Source organism: Sturnus vulgaris, chromosome Z (assembly GCF_052056855.1).
Source record: "Sturnus vulgaris isolate bStuVul1 chromosome Z, bStuVul1.hap1, whole genome shotgun sequence".
In the NCBI taxonomy this organism is placed as follows: Eukaryota; Metazoa; Chordata; class Aves; order Passeriformes; family Sturnidae; genus Sturnus; species Sturnus vulgaris.
Window position 1 is genome coordinate 621,989 of NC_142283.1, and position 23,528 is coordinate 645,516.

At 43.9% G+C, this 23,528-nt stretch overlaps 1 protein-coding gene across 3 annotated transcripts in view; it reads left to right on the forward strand.

Moving 5' to 3' along the window:
- The window catches only part of MSH3 (mutS homolog 3), an 87,934-nt gene that overhangs the window by 12,852 nt on the left and 51,554 nt on the right, over positions 1-23,528 (forward strand). For all 3 annotated transcript variants that reach the window (XM_088156291.1, XM_014889948.2, XM_088156290.1), the window contains 2 exons: positions 17,039-17,151; positions 19,057-19,171. In XM_088156291.1, the coding sequence (XP_088012417.1) occupies positions 17,039-17,151; positions 19,057-19,171 (228 nt within the window). The remainder of the gene's footprint in view (positions 1-17,038; positions 17,152-19,056; positions 19,172-23,528) is intronic.

The following is a 23,528-nucleotide window of genomic DNA, read 5'->3' on the forward strand; positions in this document are numbered from 1 at the left end:
AGTTTCTGCTCTCTCCTGAGTTCTGCAGTAGTCTTTGGCTTGGAGTTGGTTCCCTAGAGTTCCCTTCTCTTTCAGACCCACTGGGAATTAGACACATCCTCCCTCTCCAGGCACGATGGAATCCCTCAAGTAGCTGATCCTCCATCATTGTGTTCAACACAAGCCTTTTTAATTAATTTTGAATTTCAAGACCTCTGCAAATATAATTTTAAGCTCTTCCTGCTAAGTGCAGTGCTAATAGCCCTCTGGTTTAGCAGTGGCCTCTGCTTTTAACTGTATTGGGTGAGGTCTCTGCAGGTTTGTTCCTCTCCAGTTTCTGTCATGGCCTCTTAGAGTGAGCTGTAGTGGATTTATTGCATTTGGTCAATGGTGCTGTTCAGTGCTAATTGCTCTCATGGACACAGTTATGGATTTATGTCATCAGTCAAGTAGAAACTCAGGTGGAATGAACTCTGACTTGTAACTGTGTATGAAATGGTTTTAATTTTGTGGGTCTTTATATGTGGCTGCTGGTTACTCAGATCAGAGGATGTATTCATGTAGTTAATGTGGAGGAATTTTTTTTCTGTGAAGGGCATGTGCATTTATTTACATACATAGCTCAGCTCCTGAGGTTTGTGGGTGAGCAAGGAGAGGAAGGGTTGTAGTGGCAACAACAACACCTCAAAGGGTTTCAGTGAGAGTTGCACATTACGTGGTGGAACAGAGGAGTGAAGAGTGTCTAAAGGGCTGGTGATCATAAAAAAGCAGTGGTTTCATGGTTTGTATAGCTGCTGATGTTCCCACGGGTTTGTAAGTGAAAGGCAAGCTGTGGCAAACATCTTGAGACTGTTTTGTGTCAGTGGAAGCTACAAGCAGTTAAACTTGCAGCAGGGAAGAAAAAAGCAACTAAAGTACAGAGACAGCACATGAGCTGTGTTCTGTAGATACAAACCCCAAATGCATCAGTGAGCAGATGTTTACTGACCAGAGAGGTGTTTTGCTGAGGATACCTTGGATGTGTTAACTTCTCAGGCATTCCTTCTTCCCCTATTTCCTGCCCTCCTTGTTAGAGCCTGCAGTTAGAAATTCAGCAGCTTTAGTCTAGGCAGTGATGTCAGTGAGACATCCTGGGAGAGAGGAAGACTGAGGCTGTCTGCCTGTTTGACATGCAGGTAGCAGAGATAAAGGAGTGTAATGCTCCTGTAGTCGTGGTTCCCAGCCCCTCCTGAGCTGGGGAAGAGAGAAAAGCCATGCATTTATTTCTTTTTTATGAGCCCAGAATGTAATTGTTTTCTTAATTTTGGAGAGGATGAAACTGAAGTGGGTTTTTATGTGCCATCAATCTGCTGAACTGCAGAAAGGAACAGGATTTATCTTTCAGGCTGTCTTTAGAAGTTCAATTTTGTGCTTGACTGACAATGTTTGTCTCTTTTAACAGATGTGCTTTTCTATGTATGGCAGAGGTAAGAGGCTTTTGGTAAATTAGACTCCTGAGGAGTGTGCCTTATTCATGGACTCTTCCTCTGGGAATTTGGAATAGTAAAAATGACTGTTAGATATTCAAAATTCACGTGAATATTTTCTGGGCCCTTAATAGAGAATTTGAAATCACTGCTGTAGCAATTAACCCTGTATTACTTAGCAGCACAGTATTCTTTAAAGCAAGAAGACTTTGTTTGAGATACTTGCTTTCAGCCTATGTGCAAGACTTTCTTCAGAGGGAGATAGATGTACTGAAGAACACTTTCTAGCAAATATATTTGAGTGTATTCTGGTTTTTGCTGTGCCTGTCTGACTGGCTTCTGTCAGGTGGAAGTTAGCTGTTTTCCCCTCCATCCCTGCTGCCTGTTTTACAGCTATGCTCTTGCTTTCTGGAGTCTTTGCCACCTCCTCCTGTCGCTGCCCTTCTGTTTATGTGTCTTGGGTGTCCTTGTCCCCACTTCCAGCCAGATTCCAGGCATTCCTGGCGGCCTGGAGCAGGACAGCAGCCCCCTCTGCAGAGCTGTGGCTCAGGGGACCTTCAGGTGAAGAGAGAAGCAGCAGGTAGGACCTTGGGGAGGGTACAAATGACACCCCTGCAGGCTGCTTTATCTCTCAGGTGCCCTGGGTAGTGCAGGGCTATGGAGGGGAAGGAAAACTTCCCTGGACAGCCACCTGCCATCTCACTGCATGCCTTCTATTGCTTTGTGGTTGTGCTTCTTCCTTTTTACTGAGCAGGTCTTGTCAGGAGAGCTCTGTGAACAGCCAGGTGGTGTTCATATAACCATGGGAGCCTTTGGGTTGGAAGGGACTTTCAGAGGTCACCTGGACCAGCCCCCCTGCTGCAGGTGGAGCAGGTGTGTCAGAGCCCTGTCCAGCCTGACCTGGAATGTCTCCAGGGATGGGGCACCCACCTCTTCCTGGGCAGCTGTGCCAGGGCCTCACCACCCTCATGCTAAAATAGCTTATAGCCAGTCTAAATCTACTCTCTTTTAGTTTAAAAACTAAACTAAACTTGCCACGTCTCAACAGACCCTACTAAAGATTCTGTCCCCATCTTCCTTATGGGCTCCCTTGAAGGATTGAAAGGCCACCCTGAGCTCAGCCCAAAGCTTCTCCTGTGCAGGTGAACATTGCCAGCTGTGCCAGCCTTTCCTCCCAGCAGAGCTGCTCCATCCTCTGCTCATCCTGGAGCCTCCTCTGCCCTGGCTCCAGCACCTCCAGCTCCTCCCTGTGCTGGCCCAGGGCTGGGGCAGCTCTGCAGGTGGGGTCTCACCTGGGGGGCAGAATCGCCCCTGCCCTGCTGCCCAGGCTGGGGCTCAGCCCAGCACAGGGCTTTGGGGTCCCAGCTCTGCCCCACAGCCCCCCAGGGCTGCTCCAGGGCTGCTCCATCTGCTCAGCCCCAGCCTGGATCCAGCCCTGACTCGGGGGCAGCAGCAGCCCCCGGCCTGGTTAAACCTCCTGGGATCCCCAGGGGCCACCCCTGGCATGCCCAGCTCCCTCGGGATGCCATCCTGTTCCTCGGGGCTGTCCCTGCACCCTCAGCTCGGTGTCACCATCTGGGGCTGCCCTGGATGCTCTGTCTGTGTCACTGGTGCAGGAAATAAATTAAATATCACTGCTCACAACCAACTGGCTCCTGATTCCTGAACAGTCCATCCATCAAATCCATTCCCAGGGCAGTGCTGTGCTCACTGTAAAAAAAAGCCCCAACCAAACAAAAAAACCAACCAAAAACCAGAAAAAAACCCACCCATATTCATTTCAGAGGAGGTGAGCTAGGAAGAGAGGAAAAAAGCCTTTAATTTAAGGGAAACTGTTGTGTAGCTGTCAAAAATCCTTGCTTAGAGTATTAATTGATTTATTAAGGTGTTTGAATTGTCTGAAAAGAAAGCACATGAATATGCATCTTGAAGTGGAGAAGTTAAGCCTTACCATAAAGCATCCTGTGTATATTGCCAGTACATTGCACTTGATATTCCTCATGGCTTTGAGAAAAAACCAGCTTGGTTTGTTTCTGAAATGTAACCCTGGGGTTGGTGCCTTGGGTTGATCTAGATGAAAATAGATTTGCCTGTGTGACAAAGCAGTCTGGGTGTGAGAAATTACACGTGGCCCAACTTTTGGACCCAGCCAGAGTCAGAGCACAGACCTGACCTGGCACCAGAATCTGAATGCCAGTGCCCTTGGGCTGCCTAGGCAAAGAAATGCTTTCATAAATGTCATCATCAAGTGCACTTGTAATTAACTTCAATTAAGTTATATTTTGGAATGCTTATTGTGGAATTTGCTGTTCAGTACTCAAAGCCATGATGTAATTTTGTGAGCCATGGTGGAGGGGAAACTCTCAATTAATCATCCTGTGGTGTATAATTAGCATACTATCAGATGTCATTAATTGCAGAATAGCAGGTTTGGTTTTTAATGTCCTGAGGAGTCCCAGAATGGAGTTTCACCAGCAGCTTTGGAGTGCTACTGGTGGGTTAAGGAGTTGGCTTTGTTTCCACAGCTCCTTTTTATATGATCATTGCAAAAGTTTTTGTCCATCAAAAGCTGCAGCAGGAAACAGAAACCCACAAACACCAAGAAACCTAATTCTTTTAACATAATCCTTTTTTTGTTTGTTTGTTGGGTTTTTTTTAAAGACAGAGAACTTGTCCTGAATGTGGCTTTGTTGAGAGTGGTAGATTTGAGAGAGGACTCAGCAGGATCTGAAGTCCCTCTGCTGCAGCCCAGACACAGGAAGGGTTTCAAAAATATGAAGGAATTAATGTGTGTTAATAGGGATGTGTTTTCAGATATTTCTGTCTCATCACTGGCTGTGAACAGAGTCTAGGCCAGTACCCTTCATTTTAAGCTGGGTGAAAGGAATTCTTGGGATTCTTTGAGAGCATTCTTGATAGACAGATTATGCCAGCAATTTCTTCTATTTTAAAAGACAGGTGCTGAACAAAAAGATGGCCATGTGTCTTGTGGACAAAAATCCTTTATCTGACAAACTCAGTTTCACATAGTAGTTTTATCCCTCTACTCCCTCTAATATTGTAACCATTTAATTGGTTTTAGTAGTTTCCTTAGGTCTAGATTGTAAGTTGGAGTAAGCATCCATTGTCTGTAGAATTAAGGTACTATTTTTTTCTTCAGTTTTTGACTTATTTGAAAGACCACAGGAAGAGCAAAGACAAAACTCTGCCACCTCTGTTTTCAGCTCACTTCACCAGAGATGATGTGCAGCCTTGTGATACTTAAAACTATGTTTTGAGCTGAACCGTTGCCAGCCCCCAAAATATAAACATGAGGTAAATTGAATTTCAATTTAGATTTTTTTTATTTTTTCTTCCCTAAAAGCATACCATTTGGCTCAAGCTGCCTTCACTTTCTTCCTTGAAATGGCTTTTTTTTTCCCCATTTGTAAAATATTTCAAGTGGCTTTTTGCAGTTGGCTCCTTAATGGCAAATCCTTGGAAAGAAAGAATACATAGTGCACAGCATCTGTTAAGTTAGATGCTAAATTAACCCCTGGGAAGAAGAGCTGCCTTACTTTTTGTCTTGTATTAGCTTTTCACAGAACAGAAAATCAAGGTAAATAACAATTTCTGGTGAAAACATCCCACTTTGAATTACAGGGATGTGGCATATGAGGAAAATATTTTATGTAGGGGTGTAATTGTTAACACTCTAGTTGTATTTATTGTGTTAGAGATGAGACTGTATTTAAGCATCTTTGTATATCTCACAGGAAAGCCTGGAATGATCTGTTGAAAAATTAACGGGTTCAATTCATCACATTTAATGGCCTCTTAAATCTGTATCATCTTATCAAAGGAGACATTAATTACAAGTGTAATTGACCAGCCAGATGTATCCCGTTTTCTGTCCAGCAGCCTGTGCTAAAACCATTACAAAACACACAGAGCTCTTTATCTGAGGGAGATGAGAAGTTCCCCGTGCCAAGTTCTGCTTCAGCACTGGGGTTTCAGTGGGGTGAGCAGATCTTCCTGCATGGGCAGAGGGTTTTCTTTTTCTGCCCTTTGGTTTTACAGTGTTGGTTCCTGTCTTGGACAGGGCTGTCCCCAGGTGCCAGGAGGGCTCCTGGACCTGTCCCACGTTCCACTTTCCCAGCTGTGAGGTGTTTGGGAGCTGCAGAGCTCCCAAAATAGGGATTCTCTGTGCCAAAACCATACTTCTCATTCTGCAAGGCAAGTCATGACCAAACTCAGCAGCTTCTTCCTCCTTCCAGAAACCAGAGCTTGGCCTGGTGATTGGCACAGAGCTCTCAGGGTTTGAAGCCCTATTTTAACATTTGCCTACCATTTGCAGGGCTTGAAAATATTTTTTATTATTAGATGTATGAGAACCACATTTGTGTTTGATGTAGAATTATTAAAAATAGCATGCCATTAATGCACATGACCAACACCCTGAAGCCTGTTCTGGTTTTTGCACGGAGAATGAAAGCAGTATTAATTGCCACGTTAACACATGTCACAATAAAGGTTCCTGCTCTTTCCTGCCTTCTCTTGCTTTCATTCAGATTGCTTCCTAATTGCTCACGTCAGACTTGGATTTATTGTTATACTCAGCTCCCTACTCACGTCTTAAAAGTTTAGTTCCAAGTGCTGCCGTGGTTTGACAGCACTGAAGGAGAATAACTCCAGTAACAGCAGTGCAGGAAGGAGTGGGGTTAGAGCAGAACTTTGCCTATTGTGTTTATATTTGAAGGTGGTGTCTCACTGGGTGTCTTTGTGAGCTTGGAATTGGGAGTCTTTTTATTTTAATCATAGCTGGAGAGCTCAGATGGAGACATTTCTGGAGGAAAATCAGGGGTAATAGAATTTTCCAGCCTCATCCGGCTGTGAGGTCATTAGGGACAATGCACTGGAGCATCACACTGCTGGATCTTTCTTGGAAAAGTGTAAAAAGGCTTTGCAAGGCCCAGGCCATGTGCAAAGACAAATTTGGATTGGTTATTGAAATGTCTTCAGAACAGAGGTTCTGATTTTTGGGATGGAGCTGTTTAATACTTGGGCTTTTTTATGGTCTCTGATGACGTCTGTAATTGCAGATGCTGACGTCTGGAGGATCCTGTCGTGGCTTTAAAACTTTTATTTCTGTGGAGTAGAGGGCACTTGAATGTGCCAGCGTCCCAAATGCTGAGCCTCCAAATCGAGGAGAAGAAAGGGAAGTCTGAAGCAGTTACATAATCCATCAGATCCTTTCAGCTGGAGTTGGTTCAAGTGGTTCTGTCAGGGGCAGTGAGAGGAGAATGAAATGTGAGCAGCAAGTTACACCTGCCAAAATATGGGAAAAAAAAGAGACCTTGTGCCACAGTCTCAGCAGAAGAATGTGGTTGGATATTTGGCTGCAGGTGGAGTTTGCCCGTAGGTGAGGGGAGGACATACCTCTTACCCTGTGGGTGGGTGAAGTCCTCCACAGGAAGAGATGTGAAGGGAATTCCTGCATGGAAAACATGCTGGTTTTGTGCTGAGAGCACAGGCCAGGCATCAGACCCATCCCAGAGCTCTCAGTGGGCTGTGCCAGCAGTGCATTAAATGTTGTGTACTCTCCTGTGTGGCTCTGCAGGAGCACTGGCTGTTCAGCTGCTGGATCCCTGGGCACTGAGAATTTCTGTGCTGACAGGCACTGACCTCCAAGAGAACCCTGCTTTTGACCTGAGGCTCTGCAGGCTTCCAGAATTGAGTGATAGAACTGGGATCATGGGTGTGTAATTCAAATAGAAGTGTGTAATACCTCATGGTAGAAAACTTCGAGCTTAAGGGTTTAGAATGTAGTAATATATATGTAGCAAAATGGGAGTTTTAGGGCAGAGGTTTGCCCTTCACCTTCTTCATGGGTTTGGGTGATATTGTATGGTTGGGTAGAGAAGTCCCACAGGTGGTTGGTTATTGGGTTAAAAGTAAAAATAATTTAGGTGTCATATCTTAATTAACAGTTTGCCCTTAAAAGGCCTTGCAGAAAAAGAAATACAGCTCCATTTTAGCTTGTTAGCTTGAAGTGCTGTAGAACTCACAGTTTGTGAGGCTGTAATATAGATAAGAATTAATAAACATCTGAGTCCAAACAAAAAATACAAGAAACACCATCTTGCTCATTTAATCCTGACCCTGGAAAAAAGAAAATAAGACTCAAGATGCAGCTAGTCCCTCTGTTCTTGTTCTTATTTGTGCAATTGATCTACAGCTGGTTTATAGCACACCTGATAAACAGTTTCTTAGAATAAATTTTTTTTTCTCAAAATCTAGGGGAAACTGTGCTGGGATGAGCTCTCTGGAGCTCAGGTGTTGCACGTTCTGTCCACTCTGGGAAAATGCTCAAGGAAAGGAAGCCCCCAGCTTCACTGCATCACCTGTTAAAGTCCTTAATTGTTGTTGTGGGAGACAGTGGAGCTTCTGGCTGCTTGGTTTTGTCCGTGCACCTCTCACCAGTATCTGCCCCAGGCGTTCCTGAATGGGAGAAGATGCCCTCTTCACTTTCTCCATGCCAAATTAATTCAATTTCCTTAGTCTGTCCTCATTTGACATATGCTGTAGCCCCCCAATAAAGGAATGCAATCACCATGCTGTTTTTCTTTTCCTCTGCAGCCTGAGTGAATGTATTTTCCACCTTGTTTTTTTTTAATGATGGCTAATACCCAGAAGAGCTGGTACCCAGGATTTTCAGATTTGGATATAGATCAGGTGTTATTTTGAATGTAGTTAATTATCAAAGATAATAAATTCAGACTATCTGTGCAAAAATACCTGGATAAAATGATCGAAATTTTGGATTTTTTTCTTCTTTTTATTATAACTTCTTAGAATAAGCAAAGAATTAAAGAACAATTGCAGGTCTTCTGCCTGGGTGCCATGTGCAATAACCTACTGTAGCATGGCTTGAAAACACAGTAATGTGCATACTTTTGTGTTTAAATTAAACTGAGGTACTATGGGCTAATTTTGATTTTACTTTTTCAGATTAAGTCAGGCTGTAATCTCACATGATGCCTGGGTATTTGTCAACAGGATTCAGCAGGGTGGATTTTTACCTTTAGTTGTTTTGTTTGGTTTTTGTGGTTTTTGTTCGTTTGTGGGCTACTTTTGAGGGTTTTGTCTCTTTTTGTGGCCTCTCAGCTCTTCCATCCCTATGGCAGAGCACAGCCATCTGCTCCCTCACCTTGCCCCTTCTCCAGGCCATCCCCTCTTGAGTGTGCACCAGAATCTCCAGAATTTAAATCATTTCAGTGCAGTGATGGGTAGATCCAGGTGTGGCTTGCTGTTTGCAGAGGCAGTGTGCTTTCCCAGGGAGGTCTGTGCTGGATGCTCCTTGCTGGTTTCCACAGCAATTCTTAAGCTGATTAAAGAGCAGGAATTATGTTCCTGAGAGGTAGAGTAGGGGTAGCAGTGTGGGAGGTTGGCTCAGACTGATTTGAAGCAGAGGCATGGATGGACCCTGTCTGTCACCATCTCAGTTATTTCTTATATGATCTTTGGGATTGATGTTTCATGAGCTGGTGGTGACTTCCATTCAACATGTTGTTAGTCTGTGCTTGTAGAGTGTCTTTTTACCAGTTTCCTGGGCAAATCTGATTCCTACTTCAGCAGTAATCCTTAGAATAGGATCCCAGGATATGTGGGGTTGGAAGGGACCAATTTCAGGTTATTTCCAGAAGTATGTTGTGTTGCAGCTGTCTGCTTTTAATTTCGAATTAAACAGACTCACCAAGGAAACGCTTTTGTTTTTTGGGCAAAGCAAAGTGTGTTTTGCATGTGTCTGTGTACGACCCACATAATTTCCAATGTTTTGAGGGCCTGTGCTATTTCAAATATGTTGAAATTAAAATGCCTTGGAGATTCTGGTGCTCACACAGAGCGTAAGGGAAGGGGAGATAATTAAAATAATTGGGAAATATCATTAAGCATGGATCCTGGCTTTGTTCAAGCTGAATTTAGACTGTTACCTCTGCTGCTAGAGAAGGTATCTGCCTTCTCTAAAAACACCTTTGAATAAGATGTTTTCTACTGACTGTTTCCTCCATCAGCTTGATGCCAGAGAGGGGTTGTGATGGGGAGTGCTGATGACAGTAGGCAGAGATTTGACAGAAACACAATGGTTACGACTTCACTGAGAGATCTGGTAGGTGGGAAGCCTTTGCAGAAATATTACAGGAGAGACAGAGAAAAGTGCTTTGTTCTCAGAAGTTTTTGCTGTTGAAAATGAGAACGTTTCATGTTCCTGTCATCTGGGACAAGTATGATCAGACAGCACGTGTCCTCGTGGAACAAAGAGCTGTGCACTCACTTTGGGAGGCTGTGTGAGACACTGATGGGGCTGTGGGGTTCTCAAGAGGCAGCAGAAATGCTCTTTAGAACAAGGTGATAGTCCACACTTTTGTATTAGAGTCTCAAAACTAATTCTTTCAAGGCTATTCTGTCATCTTTTCCTTTGCTCTGTCTGTCCAGAACTTTTTGGTTTCTTTAGTCATGCTCTTCTTATTATTTAATTTATTGTTAACACTTTTTAAGCACTTCAAAATTGTTTTCTTTTTTCTTAAATGGTGCAAGGTAAAGTGGTAATAATCTTGAGTTATAGAATGTGTAATACAGAACTCAAACTTTTTTATCAGCCAGCCTATTGTCTGGTGGTGTGGGTAGACTTGCTTTCAGACGGCCCCTTTTGGTAAAAAGCCTTCTAAAAGGCTTGGTAATTCAAAAAGAAGCTAAAATAGTATTAAGTGGTGTCCCGAATGAGTGTGCTTGAGCTCACTTAAAAAATCACCAGCAAGGGTATGAGCAAAAGGCAGATTTAATATTAAACTACAGAGCACAACAGCAGTGGCAATATGAAGAGTAGAGGATCAGAGAGGGGTTCTGTGGTAGTCAGTAGGTGCAGTGATGTGAACACACAGAGCTGCAGCTGCAAAGCAGTTGAGACCAGGCACAATAGTAAGAGCTAGTGTTGAATTAAATTAGTAATTACTCCCTTTTTATAGTTTGCTTGTCCAGCTGTACATGGTTGTATGAAGTTTAAGACCCACACTGAAAGTAAATACAGAAAATTACCCTCTCTGATGGGAAAGAACACAGATCATTAACATTTTATTTACTTGGCAAAAACTCGGGTGACAAAGGGATATGAAATGGTCCATCCTTGAGGACAGAAAGGGAGTTTGGGATTTGGAAGTGATCCCAAAACCACAATTAGGGTTCGTGTTTCATGGACTGTCAGCGAGGTACAAGAAAGAGAGATGGGGAGGAGCTTTCCACACTGACTTCAGGATATACAGCATAAATGTAGAGTTTCATTCCTTTGTCACCAGTGCATTTTTCATCTTTGTTGTACAGATCCAGATAAGTAAAAATACTTGTATTTACTTATAGGGATAATCCCAGGATGTCATGAGCAAGTGATTGGCTGTGTGTCCTCACTCCTTCCTCACTCCCACTTCGGTTCACAAGCAGCTCTTTGTCCATCATGGGGTGTAATAGAAAGCATTATTTCATCAGTGTGTATGTAGGATGGCAGATACCAGGCAGGTTTTCCTCTGCTTTGTTCTGTGTGGTGTCCTTGCTGCCTTTGTTTGTGGTTGGTTTTTGTTGCTGTTTGATTTTTTTTTTTTTTTGTTATGGTTGGATTGTCTTTGGTTTGGTTTGGTATGGTTTTGTTTAATTTGAAGCCCTGCAAGGAGGGAGATGTTGGCTGTTTGGCGTATTCCTGACTGGAGGAGCTGCTGATTTTGGGGACACACCTGTGCAGGTGGCTTACCAGGCTGGCTGTGGCACATCTCTGTCAGGTGCAGGTGGAGGGGAGCAGTGGGACAGTCACAGGGCAGCTTGGTCCAGGCTTCAGGGTGAGCTGCATCCTCCCAGCATCCTGTACAGAAACAGAGGAAGGTAAATTCTGCTGGAGGCGTGGGCAGGATGCTGTGCAGGCTCTGCAGAGTGCTGTGACCTGAGACCTGCACAGGGCACTGCAGTCAGCAGTGCTGGTCACTGGGTGCGAGCTGCAGTAAACTCTGATGGAATGGAAAGAGCCTCTGCATCAGAGCTTAGGGCTTTGTGTGTCCTCCATGTGTTTATTCACAGCCAGCCACGATGGAGAAAATGGGTGCCACGATTTGGGTCAGGTTTCCTTAGGCTGTTTGTGCCACCTCAGCCTCACACCGTGTGTGAGTGGGCTGGAGCTGTCCTCTCTGGGACTGCCCCCGGGAGTGGTAGTGGAGCAGAGAGTGCTCCCAGGGCAGTGCTGAGCTCTGGAGATGTGCAGAGCACTCACCTCATTTCACAGGGAGCCCTGCTGCCAGCCTGAGAGCTGCTCTCCAGCCTGTTTGGTGCCGTTCCATGAGAGCACTTCCCTGTGAATCATGCTCTGCACAGCAGCTCTGAGGACGTGTGGAGCTGTGAAATAACCTCCCTGAGATCAAGCAGGTACAGGATCTGCGTCTTCTCTGTCCACAGAATCAGCTCCTCTGCAATTGAGGGAAATTAAATTGACGTTGGTGGGATTGTCTTATTTCAGTGTTGACTATTGCTCATCCTGGCTATTCCTAGGTGCTAATAATAAATAATTTCCTAGCAGTTCTTGATCCTTTGTACTTTCCAAGACATAAGTGCAATGTGTCTCATCCCGTTCTTCAGACATTCTTCTTCTTCATCTTTGTCTTCTCATCCCAGATTTCAGACAGGTGGAAGAAGCCTGAAGAACATTTCTATTTGTGGGTGCAGAAGCTGCTGCAGTACAAGTGTGCTTGTGTTTTGTCCTGGGCTACCTAGTTCTGCCCTCACAGAAGGGATGCAATGTCGTGCAGAGCCCTCTGCTTTTCTCTAACCTCCTTACTCCATTTCTTTGGCAGCTCCTGCCTCTGAGTTCCTAAAGCTAAAAGAGTGTTGTCTTAGAATTCCTTGATTCCAGGCTCCAGGCTTGTCAGTGTGGTTAGAGTTCGTTTCAGATGTAGTTCTTCCTAAGAAAATCAGAAAATGTGTTGAGAAATGTTGGTGGTTTGGATGGAAAGAGGCAAGCAAGGAGTTTTCCTCAGCTTTTTCTGTGTGTGTGTGTGTATATATTTGTGTGTGTACATGCATATGATTAAGCAGGTACACGTATATGTGTATATAAGTGTGTCAGAGTTGCTTCTGGGCTTTTCAGCAGCTTCTGGCATCCAGGAGGAGTTTGGGATGGGGAGTTTTGGGAGCTGGAGGTCCTGTGGGGTAACAGATGTTAATGTTGTGTAGAACATGCTGGTAACATCCGTGTGGTGATTTTGGTTTTCACAGACAGCAGCAATTCCTGTCAGATGTTTCAGAGGTGGCTGTGCTGCTGTTTCCTTGCAATCTCCATCTCTGGTATCTGAAATCTCAGAGCAAAGTACTTGACTCTGACAGCAGAAAGAGCTGTGCTTCTAAAAATGTGTGTGCTCGGTGCCAAAAGAACAACTGCTAGGAAATGTCCCCGAGGCTTTGCCAGAGAGGCTGCTGCAGCTCCCTGCCAGGACTCCCCAGAAAAGGCAGGAAGGTTGTTCTCCATCCCCACAGACACAGACCTGGGCCCCCTGGGCTCGGCAGAGGTGGCAGGGAAAGGAAATGCAGCTCCTGCCAAGCTGGTGAGGGAGGGTGACACGATGTGCTCGGATGGCTGAAAGGACTCAGGCATTCAGGTTGCCCTGCCCTGCTGGGCACTGCTGGCATTTTTTCCTTGCAGTGGCAGGCTGATCATCCCAGCAGCATAAACCATGAGAAATGCAGAGAAAAGAGCAGTTTGAATGAATTGTACAGGAAAAATTAAATAAATCATTTATGCTTTGCAGATCTGGGCTTAGCATCAGAAGTAAAAACTTCATACTAAGTTTTAGGAGCTGACCCCTTCCCAAATTCTACATCATTGGCGTCCTTGTTGTGATACAGGGCTGTACAGAGAAATTTTGGTCCGTGCACCCCTGCATTTAAATGTACTAAAGCAGAATGGGCATGGTAGGATAGTAGTTGAAAGGTAAAATTCTGCAGCTACTTGCTTTCCTTAGGAGGACTTGCTGAGCTTTAAGAGAACTCAGCTTGGACGTGTCTGTTTTGCAGTAAGCCTTTATTCACTTTATACCTGTTTAATTGTGAGTTGTGGAGCAGCAATGAAGTGATTCCTGCTTCATTCAGCAAACTACAGTTAGCTCTTCTGCTTGAAGCAAGCTCATTCTTAATAAAAGATTTTACTATTTTACAGATATCTTGAGTCAGTTTCTTTAAATTAGTTTTATTTATGTTGTTTCCTTTTAGCTTCTAGCACTTTTATAAATGTGTTCCTTAAGAGACTTTTCCATCAAACTGAGAGCTCTCTTTTAAATATTTTTCCTACAGCACTTGTTAAGCAATGAATTTTAAGTGGATGCATTGAACTGTCAGATAAACAGAGGAATTAAACGCAGCAGTGTTGATCCTTTTTCACTTTGCCAGCAGGGAGGCAGATAAATCAGTCTCAGCAGCAGCCGAGTCACAGGGCAGTGCAGGTTAGGATGCACGTGTTACATTTTTACGTGATTACATTATTGCAGTATTGCAGCCCGCGTGTGTTGTAGGATCCCGTCCTTGAAATCAGATCCCATTCCCGATCCTCGGCTGTGGGAGGTGGTCGTGTCCTTGGGCAGCTTGTGTGATTTATCCTGAGAGGAGAGGCACCAGAGGCCGGGTGTGGGAGGAGCAGGATGCTCTGGGGGGCACTGGGGGCTCGTCCCTGCGTCCCCTGGTCACTCCGTGTCCAGTCCAGGGGCTGCAGCAGGGCTTGAGGGGTTGAGTGGATGTCTGATTGTAAACGTGGTGTCTGCACCACCTCATCAGTGCCTTGGCTTCATTTCCTTCTGCCTTCACTCAGAGTCAGGATTAAAAACGTGAAGGAGATGAATTTCTCATTGGGCTTGGTTGTTTATTAAATCTTATCTAAAGTACAGAGTTCTGCAGCACTCCCAGCTGCCAGCTAAAAGTGAGCAGAGTGGAGTGAACCGAGCTGGTTACAAGGTGTTTAAAAGCCAAACAGTCCAATAAAGAACTGACACCTGTATTATTGATACTTTTGACCCAATAACCAAACTCCTGTGACCCCCAGTGCAGCACTGACTGTCCAACCAAAAACCACCTGAAACCGTGGAGGACAAGGAAGAAGAAGACAGAAAGAGGCAATGCCCCAAACCTTCCATCTTGTCCCATACCTATTACCATATTATAAAACCCCAAATTCCAAACCCTTCACCATGTGCAATCACACACTTCTGTTTAACTCCACACCCGTGATTTTAACTCCATCACTCAAATTTTGGAATCCTTCTCCAAGGCCTCATGTCCAAAGCAGTGTTCTCCTGGGGGTCAGTGCCAGAAAGCACAGAAAGCTCAAAAATCCCAGGATTCTGGGATCCAAAATCTGACGAGCTCAGGGACTGAGAGCACGGCTTGTTTTCAAGAGGAAGAGTTGAACTGCAGCTCATTTGGAGCTTCTGACAGGACTGATGTTTACAAAAGCTGATGGCGAGTTGACTTCTGATTTAAATAGGCATTGGTGTCTGGAGAGATAAAATAAGCATTGACATATCCTCCTGCCTATAATCAGGAAAATGGCCTTTGGTGATCAGCTTACTGCACAAAGGACATATATAAAAACCTGCAGCAAACTTTGTTTTCATACATCTTGAAAAAGATTTATGTTTTTTTGCACATTGAATCTCTAACTTCCCTTTTTTTTAACATTATCTAAAATATCAAGTGCATACTGTCAGTCAGAATGTTATATATATTTAATATTGCTTTATCTAGAGTACAAATATTAAAATATGTGAAGATCTTTGCAGGTCATGGAGTTAATAATTTTAAATGTTTCCTATACATAGAGTTGAGAAACAAAATCACTGTCAGAAGTCACTCAACATCTGCTGATTGTAACTATCACGTTCCAGAGTTTATGCTCTGGAATACATGTGGTTATAAAAGGGAAGAAAATCACAAATACATTAAAGAAAACGACACCACTTAATGTTTAAACATTAGAAAACAGACAGGTGTGGCAGGAACCATCCAGTGAAATAAAACCCCAAGCCTTCCTTCTAGACTTCTGTTCTGCAAATGAGCTCTGCAGACTTTGTTAAGCCTTGCTTTTCTGCAGTCATTGCCATGAAAGCATAAAGAGTTGGAAATGAAAAATAAAATCTTTGTTTAAAAATACTTCTCCACATGCCTACTCACATGTGGTGAGCAGAAAGGCCCTTCTGTGTTTTCAGGCTGGCTCAAAGGTGCTGTGCTGATCTCCAGGTGTCATCCATCACCTCAGGAAAAAGATAAATCCACCAAAAGGGGTGGATGTGCTGCAGCACAGGGCTGGTGGGGGTGGAAGCAAGGGGAAAAAGGCAAGGAACAAAACAGCTGGCTGGGGTTGGTATTTTCCTTTGCTTGAAGAACGTTTGCTCATTCTGGGAAGGGTTGGGGAGAGGGGAGTTCAGAGAGTGTAAAGGCTGAAAACTTGATTTGATCAGTCAGTTAAAATAAAGGCAGGGGAAGGATCATGTGCTGGGACAGGTCTGGTTACTTGGACATGTGCTGTGGAAATCAAGTCTCATTTTTAAGAGCTGGGCCTCAGGGATGTATTGATCCTTTCAGGTGGGAGTATGTGGAATGTAAGGCAGAAAATCTGTTTTTACCTGTCAAGCTGAAAAACCCTGCTAAAAGGCAGTTGATTAACTTCCATGCTATAATACCTACACATCCCTCTCACTGGCATAATTCCAGTCTTCTCCAAGCACTTGGTTAATTCACATCCCGTGGGGGAGTGGCAGTGGGTGAAAACCCTGAGGCCAGGTGAGTTTTGTGTGTGTCTTCTCACTGGGGCTTCCTCCTGGCCTGGCTCAGTGCTCACTGTGTAACTCTGCTCTTCTCTGTGGTTTTGAACCAGCATATCTCTCCAGTGCTTACCAGCTGTGCAAATTGCAATGATAAAGCAGCATCCAATCTTAATTTCAGCAACCAGTTAGGAAAAAAAGCCAGTGTGGAAATGCTGCATCTTGTAAAGTTTGCTGGTGCTGTTAAACTGGGAGGAACTGCTGGTGTGCTGGCAGGAGTGGGTTATCAGTAATAACATCCTTGGCTGCCTAGACTGAAATAAGACTAAAAGAAATCCAGCCTTTTAGTTCTACAGCATGGAACAAAATCTTCCAAGACAAAAGATAATTAAATATGGCCGTAGGATAGGATAATAGCTTAAGTGTTTGATCATCAGAAGTCTTTAAGAAGAGATAAGTGCAATGATTGGTGAAGATATGTTTGTATCTACCTTGCAGGTATGCTGGACCACCTCTTGCAGTCTCTCTTTTGACTGTGCTTGCTGCTGCTTGGGTTTGCTTTATTTGCACTTTCGGAGAGGTTAAAATAAACATTTTAAAAAATACAGCACACTTGGAAATGTTTTCAGCCTACTTTAATAGCTCGTCTCTTCATTCTTTACCCATTCAGCTCCTAAAAAAGCAAAGACAGAAGAAGGTGCACCTTTGTAACCTCCTTCAGTGCTTTTCATGAAAGGAGTGTGAAATCCTGAAAGTCAAATATTTTTTTCTTTGCAGGTTACAGGATGACAGAATTAGGATAGAAAGGATGGAAAACCTCAATTTTGAGTACAGCCATGCTTTCCAGAGGGTTACTGACTTCTATGCAAAGGAGGTGCCTGGTACTGCAGGTATGTTCATTCAGATTTTTATGCAAAAGAAGTGCCTGACATTACAGGGCTTTCATTCCAAATATCTTTGAAGCATGCATCCTATTAGCCTTTACATTCGTGCAGGCTTTTGGCCACCTTTGCTTCATTTTCTGCACAGTGGGATCTTGTGCTGAGCTTGGAGGAGCAGGAACATTATTTAAATAGAAATGAACACATTTCTGTGTAACGGGCTAACATTACTTTTTTTTTCCATAGCTTGAAGGTGTGTGTTTAGACAGATTTAAATTTAAACGTACATAACAGCTGAAGAGGATTCAACATCTGAAATGTTTGTCAATTCACAGAACGCCAGGATATTTGTGTTTGAGAGGGAGCTGTGGGGATGCTGTGCTCCATGCCCCTGCCCAGGCAGGCTCCCCTGCAGCAGTGGCACAGGAACGTGTCCAGCTGGGCTGCCATGGCTCCACACAGGGACACTCCAGGCCCTCCCTGGGCAGCTGTTCCAGGGCTCTGCCCCTCCGTGCACACAAGTTCTTCCTCCTGCTGGGCTGCACTGCCTGCCCTTTCTCTGATGGCCATTGCTGCTCCTGCTGCCACTGGCAGCACTGAGCAGAGCCCGGCCCTATCCTCTGGCAGCCCTGGAGATGTTTGGGTGGATGGATGGATGGATGGATGGATGGATGGATGGATGGATGGATGGATGATGGATGGATGGATGGATGGATGGATGGATGGATGGATGGATGGATGATGGATGGATGGATGGATGGATGGGATCCCCTCTCAGCCTTCCCTTCTTTAGACTAAACAGGCTCAGTTCCCAGTCTGTCTTTATAAGAGATGCTCCAGCCTCTTAACCGTCTTTATGGCTTTCGCTGGACCCTCTACAGAAACTCCTTGTCTTTCTTGAACTCTGGACACAGCATTCCAGATGTGGCCTCACCTGGGCAGCACAGAGGGGCAGGGTCCCCTCCTTGACCTGTTTGCCATACTCTTCCTGATGCACTCCAGGATCCCACTGGCCCTCCTGGCCCCCAGGACATTCTGTCAGCTCATTGTCAATTTGTCATCCACCAGCACCCCTAGGTCCTTCTCCCCACAGCTGGTGTCTTGTACATCAGTCCCAATCTGTTCTGGTACTTGGGGTTATTCCTCCCCAGCTGCAGGACCTGTAGTTGCCCTTGTTGAGCTTCCTCGGGTTTCTCCCTGCCTAGCTGTCTCAAGCACAGTTTCCCCGTGGTGGAACAAGCACAGTTTTCCCTGCTGGCCACTCCTGATGACCTTTCTTTCCTGCATGCTTGGTGATGACCTCCAGAGCCCCCTGTCCCATCACCTTTCCCAGGGGTGCAGGTGACTGGCTGGGAGTTTCCTGGGCCCTCCTTCTTGCCCCAGGAGTAACATTCTTGTTACTCAGTCCTAAAATTCTTTTGGGTGTTATCTGGCAGGACAACAGCTTTAAAAAGTCTCTGAAAAAAACTGATCAACGTGGGTTTTTAAAAATACCAATTTATGCTGTGGTATCGTGGAGTGAGTTTTCCTGTTGTTGCAGCTGGAACAGGCACTGCAGTAGAGCACTGTGCACAAAAATGAAGATGTCAGAATTCCATTCTCAGTTTGTATATTTAGAAGTTTGTTATGCCAACAGTTAGTCATTTTCTGTGAAGAAAAACCCATGGAGTCAAATGTTTTCTGTTTCATAATGTGTTTACACTGTTGTAATGTTCTGCATTATTTGGAACCATAAGTGTTATTTTGGAGCCTTGCTTTATGTTGATTTATAGATGTCAAAAAACATTATACATGCATTACAGATTTCTATTAGAATAAACTGAAAAGCAGATTATGCTTTTTCTACAATACCTTACTAGAAGCCAGTAAGTTAACCAGAAAATACTCATTTAACAAAAAAATACTTTTTTTTAGGTCCTCAAAACCTATCTGTAATACTAAGCTTGGATAAGCCTGTTATTTGCTCTCTGGCAGCAGTAATTGCATATCTCAAAGAATTTAATTTGGAAAAGATGCTTTACAATCCAAGGTAAGTTGCCTTATATAAATTTCCAATTCAAAGCACCACTTCTCGCAAGTTTTAGCAGACAGTGTCCCTGATTGTAATGAAAAACCTGCTAGTGATAAACATAGTATTTGTAAAAATTACATGTTACATTTGATTTCCTAATCAGAACTGAAGGAATCAAGTGGTTTCTTTGAGTGGTGTTTCAGGAAGACCTTTATTAAGTATGTTGTTTTAGACCTTACTGTCAGTGATGTGGATGAGCGTGTACTGCTGCCAGGTGTTACTGAAAACAAACAAGGTGCAGGAACTGGTGGGTACTAGGGAGAAAATTTCGAAGTCTGTTTGTAATTGTAAAATTTGTAAAGTTTGTAAGGTTGATGTTTGTCACATCTCAGTCTCAGTTCTACTGTGTAGCCAAAATATAAGACTTTTCTGGGCAACTTTTAATAAAACAAATTGCTGTTGCAACTTAGCTTTGCAGATGTTGTTGCGGTTTTCAGCAGTGTGTAAATGTTTTCTTTCCATAGCTCTGGAGGCAGGTGTAAACTTAGGTGTGTAGTAATACTCAGGCAGTCCTCAGCAGGTCTGTTTGAGCTGTTGAATCCAGTTATCCGTTTTCAAGAACCCTGTTTAACAGATCCTGGCTCTCTGGAGAATCCCTTGGCTGGGCTCAGTGGTACGTAGGAGTGGGGAGAAGGATCAAAAGCTGTTGCTGGAGCACCACCACTTGTGCAAAGTGACTGCAAAACCACACAAACGTGGATGTAACCTTGTCACCTCTCAAGCAGTCCCAACACTTGGGTTTATTAGGTATGCTGGGATGAGTGCTCAAGGTTTGTGACAGGTGAAATCAAATTAAAATGGGAAGATGTGGCTGCTAAAGCTTCTCTTACCCTGTCTTGCATGAGTATAAAACATTGCTGCCCTGCCTGGCTTAGCTTGGAAAATATCACTGAGGCTTATTAAATAAAACAGGTTTATGTGTCGTGGGTTCTCTGCAAAATATTCTCCCAGCTGTCTCAGTATTCCTCTGTCCCATAAGTATGCAGGATTTAACAAAGCCAGTGTGGCTGCTGACTGGAAACTTAGAAATATGTCATGTCATTTGTGGGTCATTCACATGTTGTGTGGGATTCTGAGAGTTTGAGGCTAGTTTGGAGGGGCTCCCTACATTAGCCACTTAGATTACCAGCTGCATTTAAAACATCAACTGCAGGTGCCAGCTTTAAACACTGCTGAAACACTTTCCCAGGTGTCCACCAAAATATCTGGAAACTGTACATGTGTTCTGAATTTTGGGGTGGACTGCTTTCCTTACGTTGCCCTCCTGTCCAAGTTGTATTGGAATGTTAACAAAAGGTTTGATGTGCTGATAAACTTTATGGGGAAGAAATTCCTGTGGCATCTTCCCTGCTGATCCAACAAGGGGTGTGCTGATCTGTGGTGTTCCTGCACTGTGGTCTGCCTGCTTGTCTTCTTTGTCTGCCTTTTTTTTTTTTCCTTCTTAAATAATTGGGGTTTTTTTTAATATACTGGCATAGGTGGAGAAATCTTGTAGAACTTCTGAGGAAGAAAATGAATTCCAAGGAAATGCCATTTTGTGGTTAGCTCGTGGGTCACTGCTGTCACGGTGCCCTGTGTGCAATCACACAGGAGGTGAATGTTCTTTCATCTGGAGAAAATGTGAAATCCATCTTTTATGAAGAAGTAATTCAGTAGCAGAGGACAAATATAATTATGTGGAGGCTTATGTAACAGCAGCCAGTCACATTTGTAACAGCTGCATCCTAAAATCAAGTACATTATAGACTGGGAAGGAAAAGCACTAAATCTTAGCACTGACATTTGCTGCTGAAGGTTGCTCTAATGGATTTCTAGGGAATGTATGAGCATCTGAGGGAAAAGGCAAAGAAACACTTAATACCTTGGTGATGTTCTGTGAAGAAATAAAATAACATTTTTTGGGGTAACTGTGTGGTCAGGAGCTTGGATTCTGCTGTGTTTGTTTCTGAAGCCTTTATGCTCTAACTGCCCACTACTGAGTTCCACTTGCTGCTTGTAGTGTGTCATGGGGACCAACAAACTGGGCCAAATACTCAGGCAAAATTAGCTTCAGTATTTCTCCTAATGCCAGTGAAATGCTGTCTAAATACTGAACAGTGAAAGACTTGTAATGAAATTATGTCAGGCTCGTGAATGTCCGGAATTAGGAAGCAACAACAAGAGAAATAACTTCCATTGCAGTGTCAAGCAGCTTAAAATTCCTAGAAGAATTCGGGTCAGTGAGCCCATACAGATGAGTCAGAGAGCATGGAGTGGGAGCTGTGAGGTAGTTCTCAGTTTGTTAATGTGTCACAGGTCTGGATGAAGAAGACCTGTTTGATAGGAAGGATGACAGAAAAATTCATTACACCTCTCTACCTTCTTTGGACAAACACTCTTCTCCCAGCTGAAAAAAAAAATGCGTTTCAGTTTAGTAGGAAAAGTCATGGAATATATGTCAAAGAATCCTCGTTGGTGGGGGAAAGCAGGTTTTGCTGAAATATTTCTATGAAACTTTTAAATCTACTTTGGAGATTCTAAAAAAAGCAAAGCATCACAAAGAAACAAGGATTTCTACCACAGCAGGTCCCCAAGCTGTGGCTAGGCTGCTTTAAAGTTCCAGCAGCAAGTAAAAATAGATTTAATAATGAATGGTACAAGTTTTTATTAATCAGTGTGTTCTGATATCTTTACATATGGAGAGACCTTTATTAAATTTACTGCTAAATTTAATAAATATATTTATTTGTTGTCAAGAAGTTGGTACACACCTAGGAGACGTTTTCAAGTACATTGGAGTACCCAATTTTGTTTGAAAAAATCATCATTTGCATAGCAGTTGTTGAGGAAATGTGTCTTGGTGTACTTCCAATTTACCTCTGTGTTTTCCAGCCTGTCGGATGTGGAGGAGGGAGGCTTTGTAGATGGTAGTTTGTGGGTTTTGAACAGTGATGGGAGAACTTCAAGCAATTCAGGAAATAATACACAAAACAAAAATGGATTCAGATCAAAAGTTCTAGCCCTGTGAAAATATTCACTAACGAGTTTAAACCTGGTGAATTAAATATGAAACACTCTTGGGCATGGCATCCTTTTTTACACAGATTGTGGTAAATGTTTTGGGTATGGAACCTAAAAAAAGCCATAGTGCTTCTGAAAAAAGGAGAAACTTGTTTTTACTTCCTCATGCTTTTAGGGATTCCTGCATTTCTTGTCTGTGTAAGTTCATTTTGTGGTTTATTCAGCCCCAGAGATCTCAAAGACATAGACTCTAGAGCTCTGTAAAAGGTAATTGAGCAAAGAAAATCTGTTGCTTTCAGGGTGCCTTGCAGCTTCACTCAGAAACATTAGAGATTTGGAAAATTAAAGTAGTTGAAAGTTCCTGATCTAAATAACATGCATTCACTTAGGCTGAGATAGCCGAGTATGAAATTATATGTATTATCTCCTGTGGAGAAAATAATGAACACAGCATTAAACCCACCATTCACTGCAGGCTTCTCGGGAGGCACAGTCACAGAATCCCAGCCTGGTTTGGATCAGAAGTGACTTTCAGGTTTGTCCCACCCCATGCCATGGGCAGGGACACCTCCCAGTGTCCAGGCTGGCCTTGGGCATTCCAGGGATCCAGGGGCAGCCACAGCAAATCTGGGAATTCCAGCCTAGCCCCTGCCCACCCTGCCAGGGAGCAATTCCTTCATAAAACCAAATCTCTCCTGCCTTTGTTTAAAGCTTGTCCTAGCTGCCTGTGTAGAAAGTTGCTCTCACGGTTTTTTATGAACCCCCTTAAGCAGTGGAAAAATGACACAGATGATCCATTTTCTGCAGGAACACATAATAACTGAAGTCTGGGGATATGCTGTGCTGCCCTAGGGCAGAGCAGTAACCTTTCCATGCTCATCATCGTGTGGCCCTTCCCTGAAAAAGTAATTTGATGGGCAGCAACCTCATTCTCATGAGCAGTCCCTGTAAGATTCCTAAAGCTCCCTGGAAGCTTCTGTGTGTTTACTCTTTTCCTTTCTCTGAGCCCAGGGATGACTTGACCCTGCCTGGCCACTCTCCTCTGCTCTGGGCTTGCCAGCTCCTTCCATGACTGGGCTTTTGTGCTGCCCGAGTGCCAGGCTGTGCTTTGAAGCTGGGGTCACAGTGTCACCTGCAGGAGGAGGTTTGTCCCTGTGATGCCGTCAGAAGGGTTTTGGAAAGGTGGCTGCCAGCAGTGCAGGGAGGGCTGCTGGCTCTGCATTAGCATTTCACACAAGGGTCCTGCTGAGACCTGTGCTGCAGAGCCAGCCCTGGATTAATAGTTACCCCCAACCTTCTTCTGCCATTCGGTCTC